A 25,497-nucleotide genomic window follows, 5' to 3' on the forward strand; every position below is an offset into this window, starting at 1 on the left:
TTAGTTAAAAGAAGCGTAAATCGCGTAAACTTTGCGCGATTTACGATTTGCAAAATTTATTGGTGTCTTTCTGTGTGTCTAAAACAAGTCCTGGGGGGTGTTAATAGCCAGATGTCTTCGAAAACAATATAAATTTATACAAATTATATTATATTTTCAACGAAGGGTTCAACTTCGGAATCCAAACTTTGAAAATTTGGGGGGGGCCATGGCCCCGTTCGCCCCCCCTGACTACGCCTATGCTTCTAACCGCCACAGTGCAAACAAACCTGAGTGAACGTGTGGTGGAAACGCCCGTGATTAATGAATATTGTTAATTAGTAACCAAGCTAGACTGTGTTCTAATCAGGAGACCGCCCTAGACAGCAAATCATCTTTTTTTACATTGCATCAATGTAAAAACAACTGATATAGGGGGATGGAGTAAATCGTTGAAATAATCGTGTTGTCAACAATTTTGGTTGATAAAACGTATTTTTTCGTTGATTTGAAGCAAATGTGTTGATAGAGAACAGATGATTGATTGAATGTCCTGGACAACAAATCAGCCGTTTTTTACATTGTTTTTTTGTATCCAGGCTTACACCCGGTGGTTGAAGATTTAGATTAAGTGGACGGGAAGGCAAGGAAGCCAATCTTCGTGTCCACCTTCAGGCATGCCTTCAAGTGTCCTGCCACAGACACAGCCGCATGCTCTTGAGTGGTGTCGAACCGGCGCCCTTTCGATTGCCGTTCCAGTGTTCTCACCACTCGGCTATGCAGCCGACATTGATCCAACATTTACAGACGTTAGAATTCGCTGTCTGGAGTGGCAAGCTTCGTCCTCGGACTAAAAAAGCTTCTTCCAGAGCTGTGATTGAAGATAAAGCCTCCATGCTTAATTTATAGAATGGTAGAAATGTTCTGGATCTATTACTTTTGCGTTTATTAAACGTTATTGGAATGACAAAGATAGCTACAAGGAATTAACCCGAGAACATTCAAACTTTTCGGCGTAAAATTTTATTTCTTGCAAAAATACAAAAAAAAACTATCAAACTACTAAAACAACCAAACTCTAATACAACGGCACAATATTTCAACACGTTCAGAAGATAAAGTTACGCCAAAGTAGCATCACTATACGGCGAATCAACAAAAAACAATCATTAAAAATGGAAACTCGTTACTTCAAAGCTTATACATGAAAAAACACTTTTTCAACAACCCTATGGAATTCATAACAATCATTTGAGTAGTAAGTAGCCAACATTGTCACTGCCTCGTTGAGTAAATTCAAGAATGCACACGATTATATATATGATGGATATTTCACAAAAGCAGCACACTGCCAGTACGTTGATGTTGATTGGGGGTTTTGAAATTGAGATCGTAAAAAATTAAAGTAGGAAAAAAACGAAGAAAACGTTTGATGTTAGATTTTCATGAGTATATGAGGTACGTTATCCAATGTTCCGACTTGTTTCAAGAAAGTGATTTATCATGAGGTTAGAGACAGCCAGAAGCCGACCAATACGAATCATCCAATTGCATACTTTAAAAAATTAACAAAATCCTCTGCTGTGGATAGTGTTGAAAAGAAAGCTTTGAAACCCAGACAGAAAAATCCGCCATTTTTAAATTGATTCAACGAATTGATTCAGACGTTGAATCAATTTAAACACGGCGGACTTTGTTGCCTGGGAAACAAGCTGTGGATCTATCATGATCAGTTATGATACGAAGTTGCGGCTTACTTCGTTGATCAGATTAGTATAATTTATCATCACTACATAACAACCTCAAGGGAACTATGAAAATCACAAATTGTAAAATTAAAATCGCAACGATTCGAATGGATTGTTATTTTAAAGAGAGATTTCATTTGAGTACAAACCCAAATATTGAGGTGAATGTGTTATATGCTTTGTTAAAGTGGTTTAAAAAGCATTAACTTGACAAGCAAGATAAAAATTATCAAGCATTCCTAAACCAAACGAATGTTGACGAAAGAAAATACAACAAAAGAATCGTATTTTGACGCTTATTCAATGTTTTCTAACACTAAAATAACGCAACACACTGAACACGTGACCGTGTACACAAACATCGCAGGAAAAACAGCAAGAAATAGCAACATGGTCGGTTGCATTGCTCAGGTACCACAAGTCACACAATGATTATAAAGCAGGTCCAACTCATTATGGTCCAAATCAAAGATAAAAAATAACTTTTTGCAAATATTGGTTAAAAAATACGTGTCACAATAAATGAACATGTCTAAACTTGTCACAAATGCACATAAAAAGCAGCCGCTGGAGATGTGACGCAAAGATTTCAAAGCAAAACCTCGACCAAACTAAATGGTTGGATTATCGAACTCGGTAGGGAACCGAAACAAGCGATTTCATGATTCGCTAATTTCATTCACTTAAACTCAAAATGATGTATAACAATCAATAGTTTATTACTTCATTAAAAGGTAGTTAACACTAAACAACGCATTGATCCATATTAGTACGTACGATCACAAGTCAATTAAGTCTATTAAACGTTATTACGATGACGTCCAAGGACAACCACGTAGGTTTATCGAAGACAGCAACTCGGTCCTTGTGTGGAGTGATTTGCTGTCTGGGTAGCTGCGTCAAGGCAAAGACGAGTTTCACGTTGAGTTAACGTTGCCTGATGTTTGATTTTTTAAACTTAGCATGACGATTGTGGTTGGTTTGAAGTGAGGTGAAGATAACACAAAGATGAATATTAGGAAAGACTAAAGTCCGAATGCAGTCAAACAAAACTCATCAAAATTTAACAAATTCTTCAACAAAAGGTTGAGTGCAGAGAGATGTAAGGGGAGTGCAAAGAGGTTTTGTGACAAAATCTATGACGCGGTGCTTTGAGAGGCAGTGCAGGCAATGCTCTACAGCCGACAACGTGAGGAAAAGCAAAATATAAAAAGTTTATTTGGCCAGGGTGGGATTCAAACTAACAACTTCGGTGTGCAGGCCAAAACGTTTTGGCCAGAACAAAGGATTAAAACTGAACATTTCCCAACAACGTAAGTCGTTGTTGATTGCTTGCGTGGTACGGGCACAGTTTATAACCACCATTCCATTGCTATGGACAGGCTAACATAACCTACAAAAATAATAAAAAAACACCACAAAGCTTTGATTTCCACTAGCACTTGGTTCTAAACCAAAAGATTAGTTCTTGCTTGAGCATTTGCTTAGCTTGCTCTTCATCGTCTAACGACCTCTCGTGGCAGGCTCCCTTCAATTTCCAATAAAACAAAACAGAAATGATCCCAAATAGTGCAAAAAGTCCTTTGCGAAAAGTCCTGCTCTCTCCCGAGGACGTGCTTGGTTGGTGCAAACCAGGTGACGAGAAGTGTGACGTCACACTGAGGTTTCGTTGCTGCCACTGCAAGAAGAAGTTGGGGTTGACATTTGAAGGGTTATGACTTCCAACACTTTCCATCAATTATATTTTTACACTCATAAATTTATTTTGCTCATAAAACAACGGGAAGTTTTTGAGAAATTTATTCATGATAAAATTAGCTTTTTTACTTTCATGAGTTCTCAAATAACAATAACCGACAGTGACTTCACAAACACCGGTCATAGACAACTTGCCTACAATTCACTCACTCAGACAAGCTCCCATCGCTCTGCTTCTCAGGGATCCAATGCTTCTTGGCATTAACTCCTTCCAACCTTGAGCTGCCATTGCTGCCGTTGGGGAGTCTTCCATTGCCTGAAACATTATTGCTTAGAGAAGTAGCCATCAAAACGTCATCAACCATCAATTGAACGTGACACAATGAATCGATCCTTGTGAGCCAAGAGCAAGGCAACAGTAAACCAGACAGCAAATCAGCGCGTCTGATTACTTTCCAGTCAAGGGAAGAAAACAAACAGTTAAAGTTAAACGACTGATTTGCTGTCTGGGAAGTTGGGAACGTGCTGGTAAATAGAACAGAAAAAATTAATTTTAAAGTATCACGTAAAACAGTTTCAAACTAAAACATTAGCAATATCCCACAACGGAAATAAATCTTGGAGAAACTGCTTACGTATGATCCCAATGCCCCAGCCGCCCCCGGTCTACAAAAGGAGTCGCGTACCTTTTGCTTGGACAACGCTCAGGTTATTTTTCGGTTTTGGAGGTTGGTAATCCGGTCTGGTGTTCCTGATGTTTCGGTAAGTGTTAATCTCCACCTGATTGTCTTCGGAAGAGGATCCCAGGGACATGGAGCTGTCGGAGGAGTCGTCATCATAGCTATCCGACGCTTCGGAGTCGCTGTCGTATCTTCGGGGAAGCATCGGAGATTCCTGGAAACAGTCATGTTGCGTTGACGTCCAACAACGTTGAAATATCAAAAATGTCTCGATCATGTACGTTCATCTCTAAGTTAAATGGATGTTCAATTCCACGCTACTTCATCAAAACCATACAAAAGTTACACTTCGTTTCGTGTTCATCCCTCAGAGTAGCATGGCATCTAGCAACGCGTCTCTTAACGGCAACAAACAATCTACGTCGTGCAGCGCCGCCAAGAAACTATCGCAACCAGAGACGAGGCATTCTACCTGGTCTCCATACGTTACGAAAGCTATTTTCAAATAGTTGATTCTAGTGTCACGTGACGCATACCTGCATATCATTGTAGCGATGTGGGGCGCCTCTAGTGGATGATTCTGGAGTGATTCCCACCGACTGCAAGTAATTACAGTAGTGTTAAGTAATATCACAACGATGAACTACGTTTCTAGCACTTCCCGACTTCCTTTTAAGAACAAGCGAAGTAAAACGGTTCGCGTCTATTGGAAAGGACGGTGGTTTGTATATTATTGCAGCACATCAAGGCAAAGGCGAAATATTGGCAAGATATGGCGACACTTTATCGTTTGACTGATTACACTCTATTACATAAAATCTTTATATCGAAGAAAGTTCGAGAAAAGACATCAAAAAAACGTTTTTTTATCGAAATCAAAATCACGCAACAAATTCCTGCTCAAATTCTAATAACATTTAAACATTTTTTTTCAAATTTAACTGTTTACTTCCCAGTCGAGGGAAGAAAACAATCATATGCGAGAGCCACACGAAGTGAGAATCAGTTGTACATTAAATGTAAATCAATGATAACCAATAGGTTAAAAAACACTGATGCGGTCATATTATTAAGCCAGTACTCGGGTAATGCTAGGATTCTATTTGTAACAGGGGAATCCTTTGCTGGGAAACTCGGTTCGAAACAAAGAAAACAAATGAAGGAAACAACCCAACATATCCATCAAAAAGCTGTCATTTTTACATTGATCCAACAGCTCGAGACGTTAAATCGATTAAAAAAAAGGCGGATTTTACTAGCTAGAAAGCAGCATTCAAACACGCATTTGGCATGACAGCTTAACATTGACAAGACATTGCCAAGCGTTGAAACAACGTACTGATTGTAGCAAGTGCTGTGCGGTGATGTTAAGTTTCGTCCTCGTGGTTGCTCTCCTCTGCTGGTACTTCCGGTATCCTTGCCGGACCTCCTTGCTGAACAAGCAGTGGAAGAGGAAAATCACAACACCCTGGAAGTGGAAGTTGTTTTTAAAGAGACGGCAATGTTGGAGCAGTGTAAAAATGTGTCCAAGGCTTTCCCAGACAGCAAATCAGTCTATCTAGGTTGCGACAGAACAACGATTCGCTTCAGAAAACAGAAAAAGGTGACTCCACATAACCCAGTGGGTTAATTTCGATAAACCTAATCCTAAAAACAACAATGAATCACTGGGTTCAGCACTCAGGTTTTTAACAAGAACAAAAAATTAAGTTTCTAGAAAAACAACTCCAACCTGAACGACGTTGGTGAGGGCGAACAGGTAGAAGTACATGGGGGCGTTCAGGTTTGCGGCCAGTGTCGCGAACGCCCATGTGCACATTATGATGGGAGAGATGAAAAACGATGCTCGCATCTCAAACGAGAGCTCCTTCCTCTTCATATTCACACTCTTGGAGGAGAGGAAGGCATGGATTGACATGATGAAGAGCACGATGTAAGCGATGCAGCAGAGAAGAACGGGACCTTGAGGAAGAAGAAAAATTAAACCCGCCGCCTCAATGTAACCAGACGTTGAAGTAATGTAAAATGGAACAATTTTGTTGGCAGGGATAACAACTCACGTACGGTAAAAATGGTTCATAAAGTCTATTAAATTGAAACAAGGTGACAACAAAACGTTGCAGCGCCATTTGTTTTCGTTGAGTTGACCGCACCATATTGCTTTGTCCAGATACTTTCATAACGAGAAAAATTTATGGACGTTGCTACAGATGCAGTAGAACTACGCAAAGTTAGACAAAATTGTATTTTCTAAGCAAAAAATATGGCTTCTTTCACCAAGACTTTGCTGAACTGCAAACCAATCCTCAGGGCACTCACCAGCGAAGCTCCATATGAGAACATCGTCCATGGCTATCCAGCAAAAGGATGTGTTGCCATAACCCTTCGCATCCAAACCGACCGATAGAGCAGTTATGATGGCGGGCAAGATCCAACCAAGTATGTAGTAGACTCTGGAAACAAACACAGACACTTTGTTTAGTTGGAGTGGTGGGCTGGTGGCCAGGCAAGGCCGTGTGGTAAGACTAGACTTTTGATGATGTAAGAACCAGTTTGAAAAGCAGCAAAAAGTGTACAATGGATGTTTAAGAAGAGCGAAAAAGTTTTCAAGCCCTTTTCAAAAGTTGATAAGCAATCGAACTGTTACAATCAATAAATCAACCGACACAAAACGTAATCACAAAATCCGTCTTTTAAAACAAACAAGAACAAAGCATCACCTCTCTAAATAATAGAAACCAGTCATTTGCTTTTTTGCGAGACCCTAATGTAACACACGAAGGGCCAATCAAACTACTAGCTTAAGGGCCAATCACGACGCAGCTACACAACACAACGTACCTGGTGTGGCCTCGGTTCACATCTCTGCGTTCGGTCAGCTTTCTGTAAAGATGCAGCCCATCTACCAACATCCAGGAGAAAGTTGTCATCAGGAGGAAGTGAAGACCCACTGCTATCGCCATGCACAAGTAGATGTTGGAGGTTTGCTGCAAAAAGATGTTAGTTTGGGTCAAGAATATTGCGACAATTTTGGAATTCGTTTGATGCAGAAAACAAAAACACAAAACAGGCGAAACACTTTTTAACTGACGAAATCTGTTGCAGGATGCAGCTAATTTGAAAATAAAGCTTTGGTAGAGAGTTTGCATTTTTGAACCATAGCCAAGCAAAACAAAGTAACCTTAAATTTGTAAAAGCTGTTTACACAAGCCAAGCAACATTCTTTTTTATCAAGGAATGTTCGGATTTCGCTGTGATGCAAAGCAAATGATAACCACCTGAATTCCAATGACGTAGAGAAGGTTGGCCATTATGATGGCAATGGATAGATTCCTGTTGACAACTGCTCTGACAGAAGACACATTGGGCAAGAAGAAGGAAGCGACAACGTGGATGAGGAGCAGAAAGGACGACATCGCCACACAGAGAGCCATGACCACGAGAACTGGAAGTTGCGAGGAGGCGCTGCAGTGTTTGGTAAAAATTATTGTTGTGGACCCGATTTGTTACGTAACTTAAAGCGTTATGACGAAGTTATGGCTATGAGACGCCACCAAGCTGCTTACTGAGGCTGGATGGCTATAGAAAGTGATTGAACGGTTGCATGCGTATTGTGCAGTTTAGAATATGCAGGCAAGATTGAGCTCAAGCTCTCGTCGTCGTGGTTAATGATATGGAACAGACCGTGGACCACATCATCAACGATTGCATCATCTTCAAGCCACCTCAGGAAGTGGAAGGTCTGCTTGTCTTGGATGATGAAACAAAAGACTGGCTGCTCTCTAGTAGCCTTCCAGCTAAAAATCGTGAATCTGGAGTGATAAAAGAATAGACCCTCGGTCTCAGAGGCTCATACGACGACGACGAGCACAAGCTCTATGACGTAGTGATGCAACATACTTAACCTCAGACGTCAACCAAGGTTCGAAGGCTCCACGTCCACAAGTATAAAAAAACAAGCTTCCAAGAAGGCTTTCTAAAGCAGGATAAATATTCGGCACTAACCAACTACTGTTAATATAATACACGCATCTTATGAATTAAAGGGTTAGGATATTTACATTTTCTATATTGAAATACTGTAAGCAGACAACGAATCAGCGTAAATAAACGTTATTTTCTCAACCAAAAAAACTTCAAATCCTCACCTCAGTATTTCCTCGTCAGTGACAACAGCAAATGTTGTAAGATGGTAACAGTGGCACTCCACATGAGTGTGGTTGTAAGCTTCCCTGATACATCCAGTGTGCGACCAACCTCCCAACTTGCTGCCGGAACTCCTGTGGGGTAATTCGGAGGGTTAGTTTTGAAGTTTAACTGACTCTACTTTAGTATCGTTAAAACTGCATGAGAATAAATACTTCACAATTGTGACAAGTCAATCGGAACGGAAGATGCCATTCCCAAAGTAACATTAAACATTAACTCAAAAGTCATAAAGTCATGCAGCATGTTGAAAATTAGAGCTTAGATTGAAAACTAGCCTGAGACTGAAGAATGAGGATGCAGAGGACAGAATGAGATGAAAAAAAAGTGAAGACAATCGCTGCAAGGAAAAATCGACCACACTCATTAGAGGGAGCAAAATCGAATTTGGATGATGATGCAATTACCTGGAGACGGTTCACTACTCAGACATAAACAGCCTGATTGGAATAACTCGTAAAATGACGGACACAAGTGAACTGGTTCGTAGCCATAATCAGGCGAGAAAGAATAATTTGTGGTACTGACTTTGCTGTGAAATTCCAGAACACGCATTTGGGTTCGATGGCTTTGGTGCTGAAGAGCCGGAAGTGAATGATAACAGGATTGGTGAGTTTGTGGAACATACCGCTCCTCCTCATCCCTGTGCTCTTGTAGGCTTGAACGGATATAATTTCACTGTTGATGGTAGGTCTGAAAAAAATAAAATAAAATAAATTCAAGCCGATCTTTTTCTAACATCGTTATACCTTAAAGTGATGTAAAAATAGCGACAGAAACCGGGTGTTTTGCTTACTGCTTGACATTTACTTGACTTCATTGACACTACATTATTTTATCTTATTGCACTTGAAACATGTCACACTTCTGGTGATTAAGAAAAGGTTTTATTCTAAAAAGGTTTTATTCAGAAAGTTGAAACAGAACGTTCCTCTGTTGGTGGGACTTCAAGGCTCGCCATTGACACTGGACAAACAACACATAATAGCAAAAACATTACAGATGAAAACGTTAAAAACATAACTACTGAGGTTAACATATACATCACTCATAAGCAAGTACTTATAGAGTGGTAAAGGTAAAATAAGTTTTCATTTAATGCTTTTTCATTACATCACGGCTATTATATAAGACTTACTTTCTTGGTATTCGGAAGGTTCTGTCATCCGCAAACGACTCTGGAAACACCTGTTGTATGTTGCTATAGGCAACCATGCCTACCGCTGCTGGGGCTGTTGATGAAGGGAGGATGTTAACCAAGATATTGTCTCTCAGAAGTTTCAAATACAACGATAGTACGAGAGCACATAAAGTTCATTAAGGAAATAATGATCACTGGAATGAGAAAGCAACTTCTGATGCTTAATCCTGGACTTTCATGCTCTCATAGAGACTTTGAACCACTGATACACGTCACCGAGGTTAACTGTTTGATTGATGTTTCCTTGGTGATGTGTTCTATCCACTTAATGCTGCTCAATCGATCGCTACAAGCCGTCTGTGAAGCGAACTTGTTGAATTGCGTTAAAGTTGAACTATCGTCATTAGGTCTTGTGGTTGTTCGAGAACTATTTACTTTGGTAAAATTCAATAATCCCTGACTTAGATCTCAACTGGCTGATGTACAATTTCTTTGCTAGTTGTTTGTCATGCATACGACTGATAGAAGGTGTTAAGTTCTTATTAGTCAAGTTTCATAGATAAAAAATCAATTGCATCATCATTTAAAAAATGAAATGTCACGTGAAAACTTTATGCGCTTAAATGTTGTCAACTATAATGATAGAGTTGGACAACTCTGACATTCATGACAAAAGCGTAACCAAAGCTTTCAAGCACACAAAATACAAATACAAAAAATTTGTACTGTACATTATACAAAAAAATAAATTGAACATAATGATATATAACAAAGCAGTTGATGATTCTTACCATTGGCATACGATGAGTTGGTGGAAGATGTTCCTGCTCTGGTGAAGAGATATTGAGGAAGGATCACAGTCACATCCGCAGCAGCATCTGTGTCCGCGGAGAAAGTATTGGAAAATGAAAATCCTGAAATGACAAAGTCAAGTTTGTTTTAGTGATCCATTCTCGGACCAGTCGAAAGTTACACCAATGACATAAACACTAAACACCTAAACAGCCAACATTGAAATTAAGGAAGAAGTCCACAAGTAAAACCTGGCTATGATTCCTGGAGCTCATAAAAGACAAAATAGTAAAACCAGCGTTACATATTTGATACTCATAGAGTGTTGTTTCAACTGTGGTAAATTGAACAATATTTAACTTAAAGTATAAGCTTTAAACGCAATTGAAAGCGATCGTTTAATGTTGTTTTCATCAAAAAACACCCAAAATTAGCAACTTCGTATGAAATGCGCCGCTTGGCTGCTGGCAAACTATGCGTAATAATGTAGAAAGATGCTTATGGTTTTGTCATCAAAACCTGCAACCTTCTATATTTGCAATCATCATATTAGGCGCCAAGAACAAACAAAACAATGCAGATGGTTTTTGAATTAACTTCACATGAAAGTATACCTTATTTTGAAAAAAATACAAAAGCGATTATTTGTTAGTATTTTTATTTCTTTTCAAGTTTGTATTTTTTCGCACCAACTTATTGAAAAGGACTTAATCCACTTTTCCTTAAATAACACAAAAACTTAATGTTGAAATTGCAACATTTCACTAAAGCACACAATGGCCGCAACACCTTACCATCTGATTGCACTGAGCCCATCGGTACCCTCCACGCTCTGATGTTCATGTTGGGAGTGTCAATAACAACAGTCCGGTAGTAAATCTGGTTGAGGTTCTTCAGGAAAGTGCTGATGTATTGTTCCCATGATCGTACCATCCAAGGAGCGGACAGAGCAACATCCGATCCGGTGCTCCTCTTGCTTCTAGTGTGGTTGCCTCCTACTCCGCTCCAAAAATGAAGCAGATCGTCATCCAAGAGCCTGGAGGAGACGTTGGCAAGATTGTCTGCGAGAAAGTGATGTAAAGTAACGTAAAACCGTTGAAACATATTGTGCTGCTTAAGGGATATGTAGCCCTTGCATCCCTGAACAGTGCACATGCACTCTGCCAACCCCATGGACGAGAGGAAGACTTCGTTTTTGACAGACAGGCCAGACCCTCGACATGAGGATTAATTCATAGCCTGTATGATCAAAATTGGTTGATAATGATGATGAAAAGCGCTGATAAATAATTAAAAGTGAGGCATGAAAAGTTAAATGAAAAGGTATAATAACGAACGATAATAAGAACAAAAAAGAAACCGTACAGCGCAAACACAGCGTTCTAACGCAAATGTGAACTTCTACGTCTAATGATATTAAAGTAATGTACAATATATTTCACAAACTGACAACTGAACGCCCAAGATCGGAAAGTATACATGACAAACTGATACCTGTAAATTGGCTGTCGTGGAAACTAGCGAGGCCGAATGCCGTCTGCTTGCTTTCAAAGTCGATGATTTCATTGACTAGCATGTAGGTGCTCAACACATCCTTTTTGTAGATGAGGGGGGTTGTAGTGGTAGTATGACTCAGGTTATAAGCCAATTGAATGCATCTGCATCAAAAGTAAGTTTCAAAGACGGATGTGATGCCACTGCAACGGTAACTTCAAACATTTCCCCATAAAGCTGCAAGATTTTCACCCAGCTTAATATTAAGCTACGCTGAGTGGCACACATCGCCGTGTTTTAGCATCGTGGATATTACCGAGAAAACAAAAGTTGTCCTTTTTGCGAGTTAGCAAGGTCAAGCATCTAACTAGCATGATTCAACGTTGTAAGTCGTCAGAAGAAGTATTTGTTGGCTCTTCCGAATCCGAGGGAAGCTTTATTCACTGCTAAACTGCATTACCAGCAAAGCAAACACGAAATACCAACCACCATAAGATGGAGGAACTGAGGCGCAAAATAAAACACGATTATTATTAATAAAGAATTGGTTGCATCATGACGGTATGTTCATTCCGTCGATTCTAAGGCGAGACAGGCTGTTGAGGTTTTTAAATTAACCGGTTGCTCCAATCGATGCATTTATGCTGTGCTTTGGGCAATCTTGTTGTTGCGCTTGTAGTACCTATTGCATGTACCATTGTACCTACAAATTTCACAAGCATATTAGTACAAAATATGTCTTCACATCGGCACATACCTTTGAAATGTGAGGGGGGCGTCCCCTTCAGCGATCCTGTCAGCTTCCGCTCCAAACCGACTGAAAATCAAACTGGTGCATCCGCTGTAATCCGGGTCCAGCCAACCGAGCTTTGGGTCGCATTTGCGGGTCACAATCCCATCTGCCTGCCCAGGACACTTGTTGGGCCTGCGCCTGTTGTATTCAATTCGGTCCCATAACATCCCCTCGAAGAACGAGCGAGGGCACTCCTTCTCGTAGCGGACAGTGCAGCCTGTGTTGGTAATCTGGAGAAAAAAGTTGGATATTGTGTGAAGTCGATGTTGAGCCGAGACACAATTCTTGGATCAATGAAGAACTTCCAGGTTTTGAGCGTTAGAAGAAAGTTTCTCTTTTCGGTTAAACTGTGGGAATGCATTGAAACAATGATGTCTTTTACTATTTCGTTCTTTACGAAATAATTTGACGAAATATTTGAATAAAATGAAAAATAGAAAATGCACTTCTGAATATTTCGGGAAATCAGTATCACTTTCGTCGGCTGCATAGCCGAGTGGTGAGAGCCCTTGGAGAGCACTCGGGGGCCGGTTCGACACCGCTCAAGACCACACGGCTATGTCATTGGCAAGACACTTAAATGCGTGCCTGAAGGTGGACACCAAGATTGGCTTCCTTGCTTCCCGTCCACTTAATCTAAATCTTCAACCACCAGGTGTAAGCCTAGATACGACAAACAAAGTAACGTTTTCAAACATTTGGTGTGACAAGTGGGTCTGCGGTGCATAACTTAAAGGCAGGTGCTTCTATTATCCAAGTTAGAAAAGAATCTATACAAAAGATGAAACTAAGATACCTCAGCAAATGCACTGGAGCATAAATTGCATTGCTTTCCGATGACACTGGGCTTGCACAAACACTGTCCCGTGTTGTTATTGCACGCCAGCGTCTCTGAACCGAGTGGGTAACAATTGCATGGCTCACACGACTGGCTCGCTTCTACGAAATAATGATGTTTCTGGAAAGAAAAGAAGTAAAGCATTTAGCGATTCTTCTTCATTTGAGCTTTGGACAGGAGGGTCTTTTTATCATCCCAGGCGGACAATCATTCGCAGCCTACAGGGAGGAGCTAATAGAAACCAGACAGCGTTAGGTTTCATCATCCAAGAAACACAGAACTTGTGCTCTGTTTGGTGAGCAAAAGATGGTGCAGTTGGTGACGATACGTCATTCCAAAAAAACGTGACACAGCAGGGCATTGAACCAGCCACCTACCGAACCTTCACCAACCATACGTCACAAAACTAATCACCTTGCAAACGCATTTTCCGCTCTCTCTATTGCACGTAGTGTCGTAATTTTTCTTAGTAGAGCAGTCGCATGGTGCGCATATTCCGGTGCCAAACCAGCCAGGGGGACAGGTCTCGGTGTATGGTTTCGTGCAGGTTTCCCCGACGAAGCCGTCTTTGCAGGTGCACCGGTAGCCATCCTTGGAGCGTTTGTCGGATGTGCAAGTGCTGTTGTTCTCACACACATTCAAGGAGCAGACAGAAGCACATCGGTTGCCGACAAAACCTGTAGTTGTGAAAACAAAGCATGTGAAATCATAACCATGAACTGACAACGTCATATAAAAAGTACAGAACTACCATTTTACTGCATTAGTGCCACTCAAGCCATGTAAATCATTTTCTGAACACAGCATTGTGACGCAAATAAGTTGAGAATCCCTGTGTACTGTGCAGTAGGGTGGGTCGATTTCTCCATTTATCATATAAATTTGAACATAGGTGAGGCTTTACCTTCTAAACATTTCCTCAAAGTTTAAAATCGTTTTGTGCACAGCAACCCATTACCCCAATGACCCGCTGTTTCTGTAACAGGGTTGCCAGATTGAGTGAAAAGTTGCGGAAATTTTTTGTCATTTTGTCTCATTTTTTCGCCCAATCCGGCAATCCTGTGCAGTGAGCGAACTTCTAATAGTTGTGCGGTTTAACACGCCACAAAAAAACTTTGTGAAAATGACTCTTTATCTTATTCATCCGATAATGATCCTAGTTTCATGGAGAGTGTCTCAACAAGTAGTGCCTACAATACCATCCCAATCCATTGTGTTGCAAGGGAAGCCCATCAAAAGATGGTTTCTAACGAAACAGTTGCTGCTATTGCCACTGCTACTTTGCAGGATGTGTTAGGAAAAAACTTCTCCACAGACATCATTATTGACCCACGGAAAGTGAGACATAGCCGAGTCAGGAGGCGTACTGGATTGAAACCAACCCAACATGTCGTCAATAATTTTATATCGCTCATTTCGATGGGAGAAAGGATGAATCATAATTATGTCTTTGATGACTACCACCACAGGAGAAAAATAAAATACCATTACGTTTTCCTGACACAACCTGGTGACATCTACATCTCTCATGTCACAAAACTAAGTGGTCGTTCAGTTGACATTTTAAAATGTATGATCGACGAGAATATGAACATGGATGGAATTCGAATAACAGGTTGTGACGGGACAGCAGTGAACACTGGGCATCGTAATGGAGTAATTGCTAGAATAGAAGATCATATCCATTATCTAGTATGAAGTTCAGTGGAATATATATTGGCCTATGCTGCCCATCAATAAGTTACCGTACCATTGCAGCATCTATTTGGATTATTTGGAAAGACATCTGGTCCAGAAACATTCATTGGTGAAATTGGCGATATTCTGTGGTCAAACCTTATAGCATTGGAGATCGCATTGTTTGATAAAATTGAAACTCCCCATTTTCCAAAATTGGACAATTCAAAGATCTAAGCACAGACCAAAAGTACCTTTTGGAAATCTGCCATGCAATCAGTTCTGAGGAATGCTCTGAAACACTCTTACACAGAGATCCTGGGAAATACAGTATAATCATTCACAGGAGCAAATCGAATGTGCCGCTATTATGTCAGTCAAACCCATCCATCAGAAGCTGTTAAGACATTGACACGATTTATTGCAACTGTATATGGGCCTGTAAGGTTTGCACTAAGATGGCCACATGGCCCACAGATATCAGCGATGCTCCAGCAGCACTTTTCCTTATGATACAACTCAGTCGTGGACTTGAGCCAGTAGAAGTGCAGTCTGTCATCGACAAATCGATCAAGCAAAATTGTTATGCAGCTCACCCCAAAAACTTGCTATATGCCATGTTTCATGACAATAGACCTGCCATTCGTGAAGTAGCTGTAGGCGAATTCTGAAAGCACGAAAGCTTTCATCTACAATAATATGAAGATTCCATCGCCCTGCTGATCAAGTTAATCTTAATGCAATGGATCATATTGATATGATCGACTGGACACAGATTGACGTTACTGAACCTCCATTATTATCATCTAAGAAATGAACTTTGGGATGCAATAAAGTCAGTCCCAGTTAAGTCGTCATACACACCACAGACTCAAGCCGTTGATAGAATGATTCGTGTAGTCGCTGAGGTCAGCCTCAAAACTGTCGGAAAGGAACTCTATGATTTATTCTATCTTAGATGCAAGGAAGCAGCGGCCTATATTTGAATCAAAGAAAGACTCTGTTGTTTAGTTTAACATCCAGGTTTGGCTTTAACTCATTACATTTCAATTGCGTTTCGTTTTCACTGTAGCCTACCTATTGAATATAATTTACCGTGAAGTAGCCTAGAAAATTGTATTTTTTCATACCACCTGGGGTAAGTGGTTAGGAGCACACCATCACATTGAAATTTTAACAGTTTATTTAGTATGGCAAGCCTCACCTAAATACCGATTTAGGCGACAATCCGACAATTTTATGTGAAAATCGACCCACCCTACTGTGCAGTATGCTTGCTGACGTAGTTACATCTACAGTGCACAAGAAGCGATATGGTTTCGTTTGAAGAACAAACAAAAGCTTTACGTGGTTGAACCAATTGGAACATAATGAGTATCAGATATACCTTTATCGCACTGGCACTTGTGTGTCGACCACCCATCGATGCAGCGGCTGTTGCGAGGACAGGGGTTAGACAAGCAAACCTTCTTGGGGGCACAACCATCAACAAAGGTTGTTCCTCGGATGCCGTTCAACTTATTCTTGTCAAGCCGATGTTTTTCGCTCATTGGTCCTATTTGTATGTTCTGTGGGAAGAAGACATGACAAAAAGCGTTTAGAAATATTATTTAAAACTAAAATATCGGGCTTCAAATTGTTCTTCTTGCAAAAGGCATGGTCAAGACTGTTTCATCGCTAAATCTGAACGAAAAAATCGACCACTTCATTACTACTTTCTAAGATATCTTTCAAGTCAATCCTGAAAACAACTACAGAAAAGTAAGATGAAAACGCATGAAAGCTGAGGAAGTTCCTCCAAGGCTACGCAGTGAGCAGTCTTATCAAAACGTAACCCTCCTGTAATGATTGCATTCAAACATATACTTAGAACCAGTTGCTTAAAATTGATGTACCAGTTTCACAAACGGGTCCAAGTTTAACATTCAATTCATTTTCTTAATACACAGCTGTCCACACAAATAAGCATTAAGCATACAACCCAGCAGACAAGGACAGTGGCGGCCCAACCCATCAAGAAAATCGGTCCCTTTAAGTTCATTCAACATCTGCAGACGTTGAATCGGCGTAAAAGAGGATTGATTTGCAAGATGGGCGTTAGGGTGTACCAAAAAAACTTTTTTTGGTACACCCTAATGGGCGTGTTGTGCTTTTCGCATTGAACCAGCATTCAAACTTTAATGGTTTTCTAGCTATGACTTATCTTTGTATAGCTTTTACATAACGCGCAACATTAAAGCTATTGTGTATTTGTAAATGTGAACTTTTCAGCAGAGTGTTCATTCACCTGCAAGCAACCGCCAAATGGCAACTGGGTTCTTTGACCCGAAGTAATCTTTCCGCCAACGTAGAGCGATGAGATCTTCGCGCGGTTCAAAGACGTAGATGAGAAATCCACAAACGACTAAGAAAAATATATGCAGGTTGAATAAATCGGTACTCAACACTCGGCATACACGCCAAATATACAATAGTGTCATTTTCTGAATCCACAACAATACTTTTGGCTGACAGACAAAAGATACAATCGTAGTATAAACAGCTGTTTAGCCAATAAATATTGGAAAATTAAAATGGAAAATACACTGGATACTTGGATAGTGGTTAAGCGTTTTCTTTCATCACACTATCATCATATTTCGACCAACCACTTATCCTAGGGAACTGTTTAACTTTAAAGTATGCTGCAAGAGTTTTTAATAGTAGCACAACAATATTTGTCTTATAAACCAGTTGTCACATTACCAGATTAGTTTTTGCGTGATCAAACTATATCAACTTATCAAGAAATGACGTTGGTTCAAGATCAAAAACTTTCGATTCAAAAACTTATAAAATAAAAAAGTAACGTCTCAAACAACAGTTTGTTGGTACAAAACAACGTTTAGTTACGAAAACAAAACATAACTCACCACTTCCCGGCGTTGGTCCAAGCTTAGAGTGACCCGGACCTGTCTAGATCCGGGCACTGTCCAGTCCCAGTCCACGGCCAAGACGTGCCACTCCCCGTCGCTGACATCGGTCTGAGTCAGAGACACTTGATGTGACGTGGAGATTCTCGTTCGCGTCATATAGCGTGTGACGTCATAAACGATTCGACCGTTGGAGATCTGCATTGAGGAATGGAAATGACGGTGGTGGGTTCAGATAGGAGGAAAATCTCCTTTTGTTCACCCAAAGAATATTTCAATAATGTTTGTCTTCCAAAAGAGAATCAAATCGAAACTTTTACATTGATGACTCCATGTTTTATTTATTTATTCGAGCGGACACAAAAACGTCCAAAAATGTGTTCACCTTTCACAACAAAACCATACAATACACGTTTCGTTACTTAGCCACCAGCAACTAACCATACGGTAATTTCTCACAGCTGCTTTTCAAATTGTTAAACGCTGTGGCCTTGACCGACTGGATATGTTTAAGAAATATGACAAATTGCCTGTAATTTAGTCGGCCACCTGTGCACGGTGGTGATACGTAATTGGTTGGACTGCTTCAATTGAAACATAAACATGGACCGTGTGATGAAGACTCGACCGGGAAATCATTTAATCAGCGAAGGGAAAACATGAATGCAACGAAAAAGCATTTTCTAACACCACATCATGGACACGGGCTAAATGTTCATGCAATATGCACATAAACGCCAGTCAGAAAAAAAATATTTTCAAACAGCAGGTCTTGTCTTTTAGAAACTGCAGTTCAAGTGAAGCCATTTCTTTTGATTTTTTTTTCTTTACGTCAATCAGGCAAATTGCACTCAATTATCCATATTGTACTAAAGAGTTCTTATACCCTTCCATTGCACTCTCATGACCATCTCCTACATAGCACGATGAGCGGTGCTGGATTGTTCGAACTTGCTTTCCATAACTAAGGGTCGAACCGTTGGAACCAGGGTATGGAAATTTTTGAGATTTTAGTGACTCGAGATTTCCCTTTCTCGAGTTATAGATATATACCCCAGGATAAAATTTTATTGCTTAGACAAAAAAAATGTCTGCCAAAGTTATTATTTTTAATTTTGAGAACAAAAACTGTATAAATAAAACCAAACTTACAATTGAAAAATGTGTACCGAAATCAGAAGCTATACGAAAACGAAATAGAGCGGGCTTGGCTGCATGTATTCTTGCATTTTAACGAACTTCAATGTCTAAACTGAATGTAATTTCAACGCACAATTATGCCATTAAGTGTGTACACCATCATATTTTCAAGAATCATTGCATTAAATTAAGTTTTTCTGGTTTTTACAAAAAGTGCAGGAAATTAATAACCCAATCAAGAAGCCAGAACCAACCTTGGTCGTTGTCTTCAGCGAACCACCAGTACCAATAACGACATGAAGCAAGACTGCGCTGCGGGATAAAGTCCTGAAGGATATCTCCTGGTGCCAGGGAAGGGTGAAGGCTTGGATATCTTGCACAGAGCGATAGGACAAGCAACCTCTCCCACTTAGTTGGATGACGAAAAGGTTTCCGTGTTCACACCTGAAGGAGTAGGCAGCGGTGTCATTGTCAACATCACCACTACACACTACACATTGGCAACAAAATATGAACGAAATCCTTGGGATACTATTTTCTGAGTAGTAAATCATAATCGGTTGAAGATTACACGGCTCTTTAAACAATAGCAAATACACTAAAGCCACACATACATAGCATTAACCATATTACTGTAATGGTTGTAACTAACCTCCGACCAGTGAAACCATCTTTGCATCTACATTCATAGTTGTTCCACTGCGGGATGCACACTCCATCATGGTAGCAAGTTTTCGAGGTGCATCGGGACCTCATCGGAGGACAACCAGGAGAAGATCCGTTGTTGGCGATGAAGTTGCCAAGGTCTACTCCCTTGCCATCGATGACCAGGTCACGTAGGCAGCCACTGAATGACTTGGAGTGGACCTGGTAGTCCTCAGGGAGGTCTGGGACACCCCCAAGCAGCAGAGGAGATGTGAGGTCTAAGGAGCTGTTGCAAAAATACATGCGTTCTCATACATAAGGTCTACTGTCAGTAGAATATCAGTGAAACTAATTTATAGAAACATCATAATATTCAATGAGCTTGAGCAACCTTTTCAACCTCATTTACCTCTTGGCAACACCCTCAAGATAACTTTCCTTCCAGCAATAAAAATTTGGTCATTTATCAGGCAGTGTATCTTTCTTGTTTGAGGCAATTTAGCTTAATGGTGAAAAATGGAGCACAGAATCTCCATAAATTGACAATCCACTCTCACATAGTTTAAAATTGGAGTAAAAAAGTAAAGCTTTTGTTTTCAATATGATATAAATTGATAAGACATTTAACGAGAAGCAAACTTACTGCTTTGAACTGGTTTGGTTGACTTTCATAGAGCAGGTGTAGTTTCCATATGCAGAATCCCAATGGGAAGCAACCACAGGATCACAGGTGGAGGGATCGATGGTTAATATGACAATCTTTGTCGAAGACGGGCCTTGTCTGTTCAGCACTCCACGAGGTAGAGGCTCCGGATTAGGCTGTGTAAGATACAGAATGAAGAACCAGTTAGACATTTTAACAACAACATTAGTATTTTCTCAATATTTGCGAGAAAATTCTGAAGTTAGCAGTATTGTAACATTGAAAACCAAAGACGTGTTCACTGAAGGTTATTTAAATACTGAAAACTTTGGGTATTTCATCAAAATAATCGTTTGTAGCAATAGATGCAACGTTAATGAGATGAATGTTGCAACTAGCGCTAGAAACGATGAAGATTAGTAGGTTAGTGTCCATCTACTTTTAAAACAATAAAAGACTCGAGATGTGCATTAAAACATCGATTATATTATTTCCCCAGCAACGAGTGATAAAATCATTGAAATGTTCACGATTTCCCAACTGGTTTCAGTTAGTAGACAACCAAGACAATTTCTTCAATTCAATTGATCCCGAAAGCCTCAAACACGCTTACCTATGAGTATTACATTACTTTTTGGTAAGTCTTTCAGACGCAATTATTAATGTGGACCCTATAACAGATGACTCAGAGGTTAATGGATTTTGGCCTAAGCAATAATGTGGAGTGTTGAAATTCTTTCATGAGTTCAATGGAAATTCTGTAAGTTATAAGTTCATGATGCCGACCAACAACATATTTCCATAACCAGAATAACGCTGCAGGCGACTTTGCTTGTGTCCAGTCAAGATGTTACAATACAAAAAATAAAAGGATATCCCATTCATGCATAAAATACAGTTGCGGTATTATACAAAATTAAAGCCCAAAATTGAATGACACTGTTAACCTGACATCTAGTTTATATCACGGCACGTTCTTGCGATGATAAATAAGCAAACTGTTGCAAGACGCATGGTTCTTTGGTCTGCCAATGCTCTAAACATACCCATCAAATGCCTAGCCCTGTCAGTTTTGGCTCATTGGCGCAACGTTAGAAAAGATGCAGGTTATGGTTTAGCTTGAAAACGTCTTCTGATAGCTTAACTTGCGCAAACCACAATGGAAAAAAAACGCTTAAAAAACTTTCATAAATGTTAGAAACTACGATATTATTTATATGTTTCAAATACGATTTCAATCGAAAAAGAATTCATTTATGTGATGCCTTAGAAAAACAAAACATTAAAGTAAAGAATCTTTGTTTTATGGAACAATCTTACACTATTTTATGGATCTATTAAACTGGCAAGGCAACACGCAGCAGGACAGACCAGATCACTTAGATCAATGTGAGTCATTCAAACTACGGCAAGGGAAAATGAAAACTCACATGCGGCGGTTATAAAACATTACGACTGCTGTGCGGTTCAAAAAGTCATTTGGTGAAGAAAAGAAAATACAAGCCAATTGTTTGCCACAGGTCCCACAGTAGCGCTTTGAAGTAGGTTGGGAATTGTATCTTGAGTCAATTTGACGCTAGCTGATGTTGATTATATGTAAAAGCAACATGACTATTTTACTCAGTGCTGTTTCCTGTGAAAGGGTATGTGAAAAACATGGAGAGAATGACCGATGTTTGTTAAAAGTACTTCAACTGAAGGACACTAACGTTTCGAAAAGTCTTTAAATATCTTGAGACACTTGCGGTTAACAGGCCAGTTACTAATTGAAGAGACTGCAACCACAAATTCAATGAAAACGAAACATAGTCTGGTGTTTTGTCGATTGCCGTTGATTCAACTTTACGGTTGAGTTGCTATTTTATTAATTTAGTTTGTTGTAAAATCAATTCATTGCCAGAGCATTTAAAACGATCCATATCAACACAATACACTAGTGTTCCTATGTCTTCCTTCACACGTCAATCACAACCCCAACAGTTTTAGCCGCTAACCCAACACGGCCTCGTCAGTACCTCACCACTAAATAATGCTACAAAGTTCTCGATCGCTGTTTTTGATCGAAGTATTCCGTACATTCAACAGTGGAATGAACTGGAAGTCAAGATACAAGGCATCAACGCTTGCCACATAAGCTACAGATGGCAAGTAATGTCGAATGCTAAGCAGCTAAAGAAGGGAAATACGGGGTATTATACATACACATTACACAACTACAGTACAACTACGTATCGTATACATATTACATATGCTACTGTACCTCATTGTAATATTTCATCTCGACTGTATGCCACTGGCCATTATTCAATCCGCCTTTCACAAACGGGTCCACCTTTGTCCAAGACTGACCAGTTGAAAAGTTCAACTGTGCTTGACCATTGATCAGCTCCAAGGTCATGAAGTCATGTTCATGGTTTAAGCGTCCATTGTAAAATAACAAGCCGTTTTTGTGAACTGTTGAAAAACTGAAAGAAAATGTCAAAACTTCAGTCGCTGTTTCTACACTCAATCAGCATTCAGCAGCAAGAAATCTCATCAACCTGAAAACCATCACCAATTGGAGTGACTGAAGCGGCGCAACTAAGTTCATGACCTCAGCAGCTAAGCAAGACAAAGAAATTATGTGACGTCGAGATTTTTGATTTTGAACATGGGTTTGAAGGTGGCGGGTTTGAAGTGGCGTTTGAAGTGGCGGGCTAGTAGGTGACAGTAAGGTGACACCTCTGCCACTGATGTTGGCTGGACTTGAAGAGCAGTGCAGTCGCAGCGAAAACGACCGTCATCGGTATCACCATCGGCACCACCGCCACCGAACTCGCAATAATAGCACAATAACTGAATTGGTCCTGATACACATTACACAACCAAGCTTTCCAATAATAAGATCCCCACAATACAAGCAAGGACGAAAGTTGAAGGCTTACTTTTTATCAGTTCGAATCAAGTTAATCTACTTAGTGCAATAAAGGATGCGTTTATTTCCGACCCCATGCACTATCATCAGAGACACAGCAGCCTAACCATCATAATCCGTTTATTTTGCATTTGTTCAACGACTGCAACGTTAAATCAATACAAAAGGGACAGATTTTATAAGCTGGGAAAAGCATCTTCATGGACATTAAAGCTTCTTTAAAAAATTCCAAAAACCTCTTCGCGTAAAGCGCTTTCGTGAAAACAATAAACTTTAGTCCGCGTGTAATTGGGAGTCTCTCGCCACCGAACGCGCAAAAACAGAGATAACTTTTACATCTTTTAGACGCAAAACCTCGCCGAGTAGACATGAAAAGAATTCATTCTGTTTTGCTGCAAATTTAGGCTTCAATGAGCATTCAGCTACCATCTGCGGGAGACGACTGGTGAAAGTTAAGCTACTGCATGATGAAAGATATCTTCGAGTCATATTAAGATTTATTTTGCGTTTTCAGATGCTCGTTTGACGTAAAAATTACAAAACTCTAATTGGGCGTTGATGGAAGTGCAGACATTATCAAGAGCAATTGTGAAAGAGACGACATATTAATTATTTAAGAACAAAAAATATATGCCCTTCTCCGATGTCATTAATATGCGCTCCAACGTTGAGCTTGGATAACTACAATGTAATACCAACGTAAACACCAAGATGCAAATCCATACTCTCAAAAATGATGAGTTGCTCTATCTCGTCCATGTTATCGTATCGTTCTACTGTTGTTGTACGAAACGGTGACAAAAACTTACATCGCGTGGTGCCGCTTAGTTCTAAATACTAGTAAAAGCAACAAAGTAAACCTCTAACAAACTCTTTTAGTAGGGTTTGTACAAATGTGCGCGAATGCGTGCGGGGGACTCTTCAATACTCTTATGGCAAGAAATTTAGCAGCCGTGTCATATGCGTTTTATGCCATTTCAAAAAGATGATTGCTGTCACATGAAGGAATGAGTCGAGTGAAAATACAAGCTTTGTAAACGTATGATTTTCAAACAAACTAGGACTTTTGAACAGCGCGAAAAATTCGTTGGCCAGCTATAACGAGCAGATAAATACTTTGTTATTATTTTCATCAAAATTCCTGAAACAAGTTTAAACTTTTGTTGGCTGTACTGTACAACCACCACCGCAATTGCAGCACTGAAGCGAAGTCGGTTGCGTTCACTGTTCATTCAAGGTAGGATGATTGCGTCAATCAACTTCCCTTCATGGCGTTAACGCGCCCGTGATACAAAACACCAGCCTGACAACATATAAATACACCAACCAACAATGGAAATAGAAATCCTGCACAAAAGTTACCAAAAACCGCTCGCATATTCAACAAAAGGCTCAGATTTTAGCTGCAAAAACATATTCACCAAACATAAGACAGAATCACCTCTCAACAAAAATCTCCATATGGTGAGACTACAACCCTCACCTGATGGACAAAGTAAAATGCCACTGCTTGGTTATGCCGGGCAACGTCAGATAATCGCCGGGTTTGAAGTGGCGGGCTAGTAAGTGGCAGTAAGGTGACACCTCTGCCACTGATGTTGGCTGGACTTGAAGAGCAGTGCAGTCGCAGCGAAAACGCCCATCATCGGTATCGGTGCATTTGCCACCGTTCTGGCAAACACTCGCATGAGAATCGCACTGGCCAATTTTTAGATTGATCTCGCACTTGTCGCCTGTAAAAAGTGAAATTGTGACACACAATGCAACCGCTTGGTCAAAAACATCTGTAACTTTCATATCATGGTTAATAGTTTTTCGCCTATTGGCAAATCCTCCGTTCTTTTCTCTTCTACATATTCATATCTTCTCTTGAACAACAACTAAGTCTTTTCATTACAAAATTTAACATTGTCAATTTTTTTTATCTAATTTCTTTGAATTATCGTTGTATAGAAACAACCGGTCGACCCTGATGTTAGAGACAAGTAGACCAGGCGACAATGAAGAGAGTTTTTATCCAATGTCTTCATCTGTTACAACCAAAGATCTCCGGAAACGTTCAATCAATGTACAGATAAAACGGATAATATGTTAGCTGCGAATGTTTAACAGCTGTACACAGTGTACAGTGTACAGGCTTACAACATAACTTGCTCAGCAGTTGCTTTTTAGCGCACATTTCAAATTACTGCACTGT

At 40.0% G+C, this 25,497-nt stretch overlaps 1 protein-coding gene across 1 annotated transcript in view; it reads right to left on the minus strand.

Moving 5' to 3' along the window:
• Nucleotides 1-992: 992 nt before the first annotated feature.
• Nucleotides 993-25,497, minus strand: part of LOC145787302 (cadherin EGF LAG seven-pass G-type receptor 2-like) — a 40,928-nt gene continuing 16,423 nt past the window's right edge. The window contains exons 11-36 of the mRNA XM_082599022.1: nucleotides 24,784-25,033; nucleotides 22,647-22,851; nucleotides 20,387-20,562; nucleotides 19,751-20,029; nucleotides 19,353-19,542; nucleotides 17,959-18,156; nucleotides 17,334-17,450; nucleotides 16,434-16,614; nucleotides 13,784-14,046; nucleotides 13,328-13,489; nucleotides 12,496-12,761; nucleotides 11,739-11,902; nucleotides 11,039-11,305; nucleotides 10,244-10,366; nucleotides 9,450-9,543; nucleotides 8,840-9,004; nucleotides 8,254-8,385; nucleotides 7,384-7,570; nucleotides 6,947-7,092; nucleotides 6,425-6,558; nucleotides 5,838-6,067; nucleotides 5,445-5,573; nucleotides 4,642-4,704; nucleotides 4,112-4,319; nucleotides 3,636-3,741; nucleotides 993-3,405 (exon numbers count right to left, since the gene is read on the minus strand). Coding sequence (XP_082455148.1) covers nucleotides 3,381-3,405; nucleotides 3,636-3,741; nucleotides 4,112-4,319; nucleotides 4,642-4,704; nucleotides 5,445-5,573; nucleotides 5,838-6,067; nucleotides 6,425-6,558; nucleotides 6,947-7,092; nucleotides 7,384-7,570; nucleotides 8,254-8,385; nucleotides 8,840-9,004; nucleotides 9,450-9,543; nucleotides 10,244-10,366; nucleotides 11,039-11,305; nucleotides 11,739-11,902; nucleotides 12,496-12,761; nucleotides 13,328-13,489; nucleotides 13,784-14,046; nucleotides 16,434-16,614; nucleotides 17,334-17,450; nucleotides 17,959-18,156; nucleotides 19,353-19,542; nucleotides 19,751-20,029; nucleotides 20,387-20,562; nucleotides 22,647-22,851; nucleotides 24,784-25,033 — 4,460 coding nt within the window. The 3' untranslated portion in view covers nucleotides 993-3,380. The remainder of the gene's footprint in view (nucleotides 3,406-3,635; nucleotides 3,742-4,111; nucleotides 4,320-4,641; nucleotides 4,705-5,444; nucleotides 5,574-5,837; nucleotides 6,068-6,424; nucleotides 6,559-6,946; nucleotides 7,093-7,383; nucleotides 7,571-8,253; nucleotides 8,386-8,839; nucleotides 9,005-9,449; nucleotides 9,544-10,243; nucleotides 10,367-11,038; nucleotides 11,306-11,738; nucleotides 11,903-12,495; nucleotides 12,762-13,327; nucleotides 13,490-13,783; nucleotides 14,047-16,433; nucleotides 16,615-17,333; nucleotides 17,451-17,958; nucleotides 18,157-19,352; nucleotides 19,543-19,750; nucleotides 20,030-20,386; nucleotides 20,563-22,646; nucleotides 22,852-24,783; nucleotides 25,034-25,497) is intronic.

This window comes from Aplidium turbinatum, chromosome 18, assembly GCF_918807975.1.
Source record: "Aplidium turbinatum chromosome 18, kaAplTurb1.1, whole genome shotgun sequence".
NCBI classification, from domain to species: domain Eukaryota; kingdom Metazoa; phylum Chordata; class Ascidiacea; order Aplousobranchia; family Polyclinidae; genus Aplidium; species Aplidium turbinatum.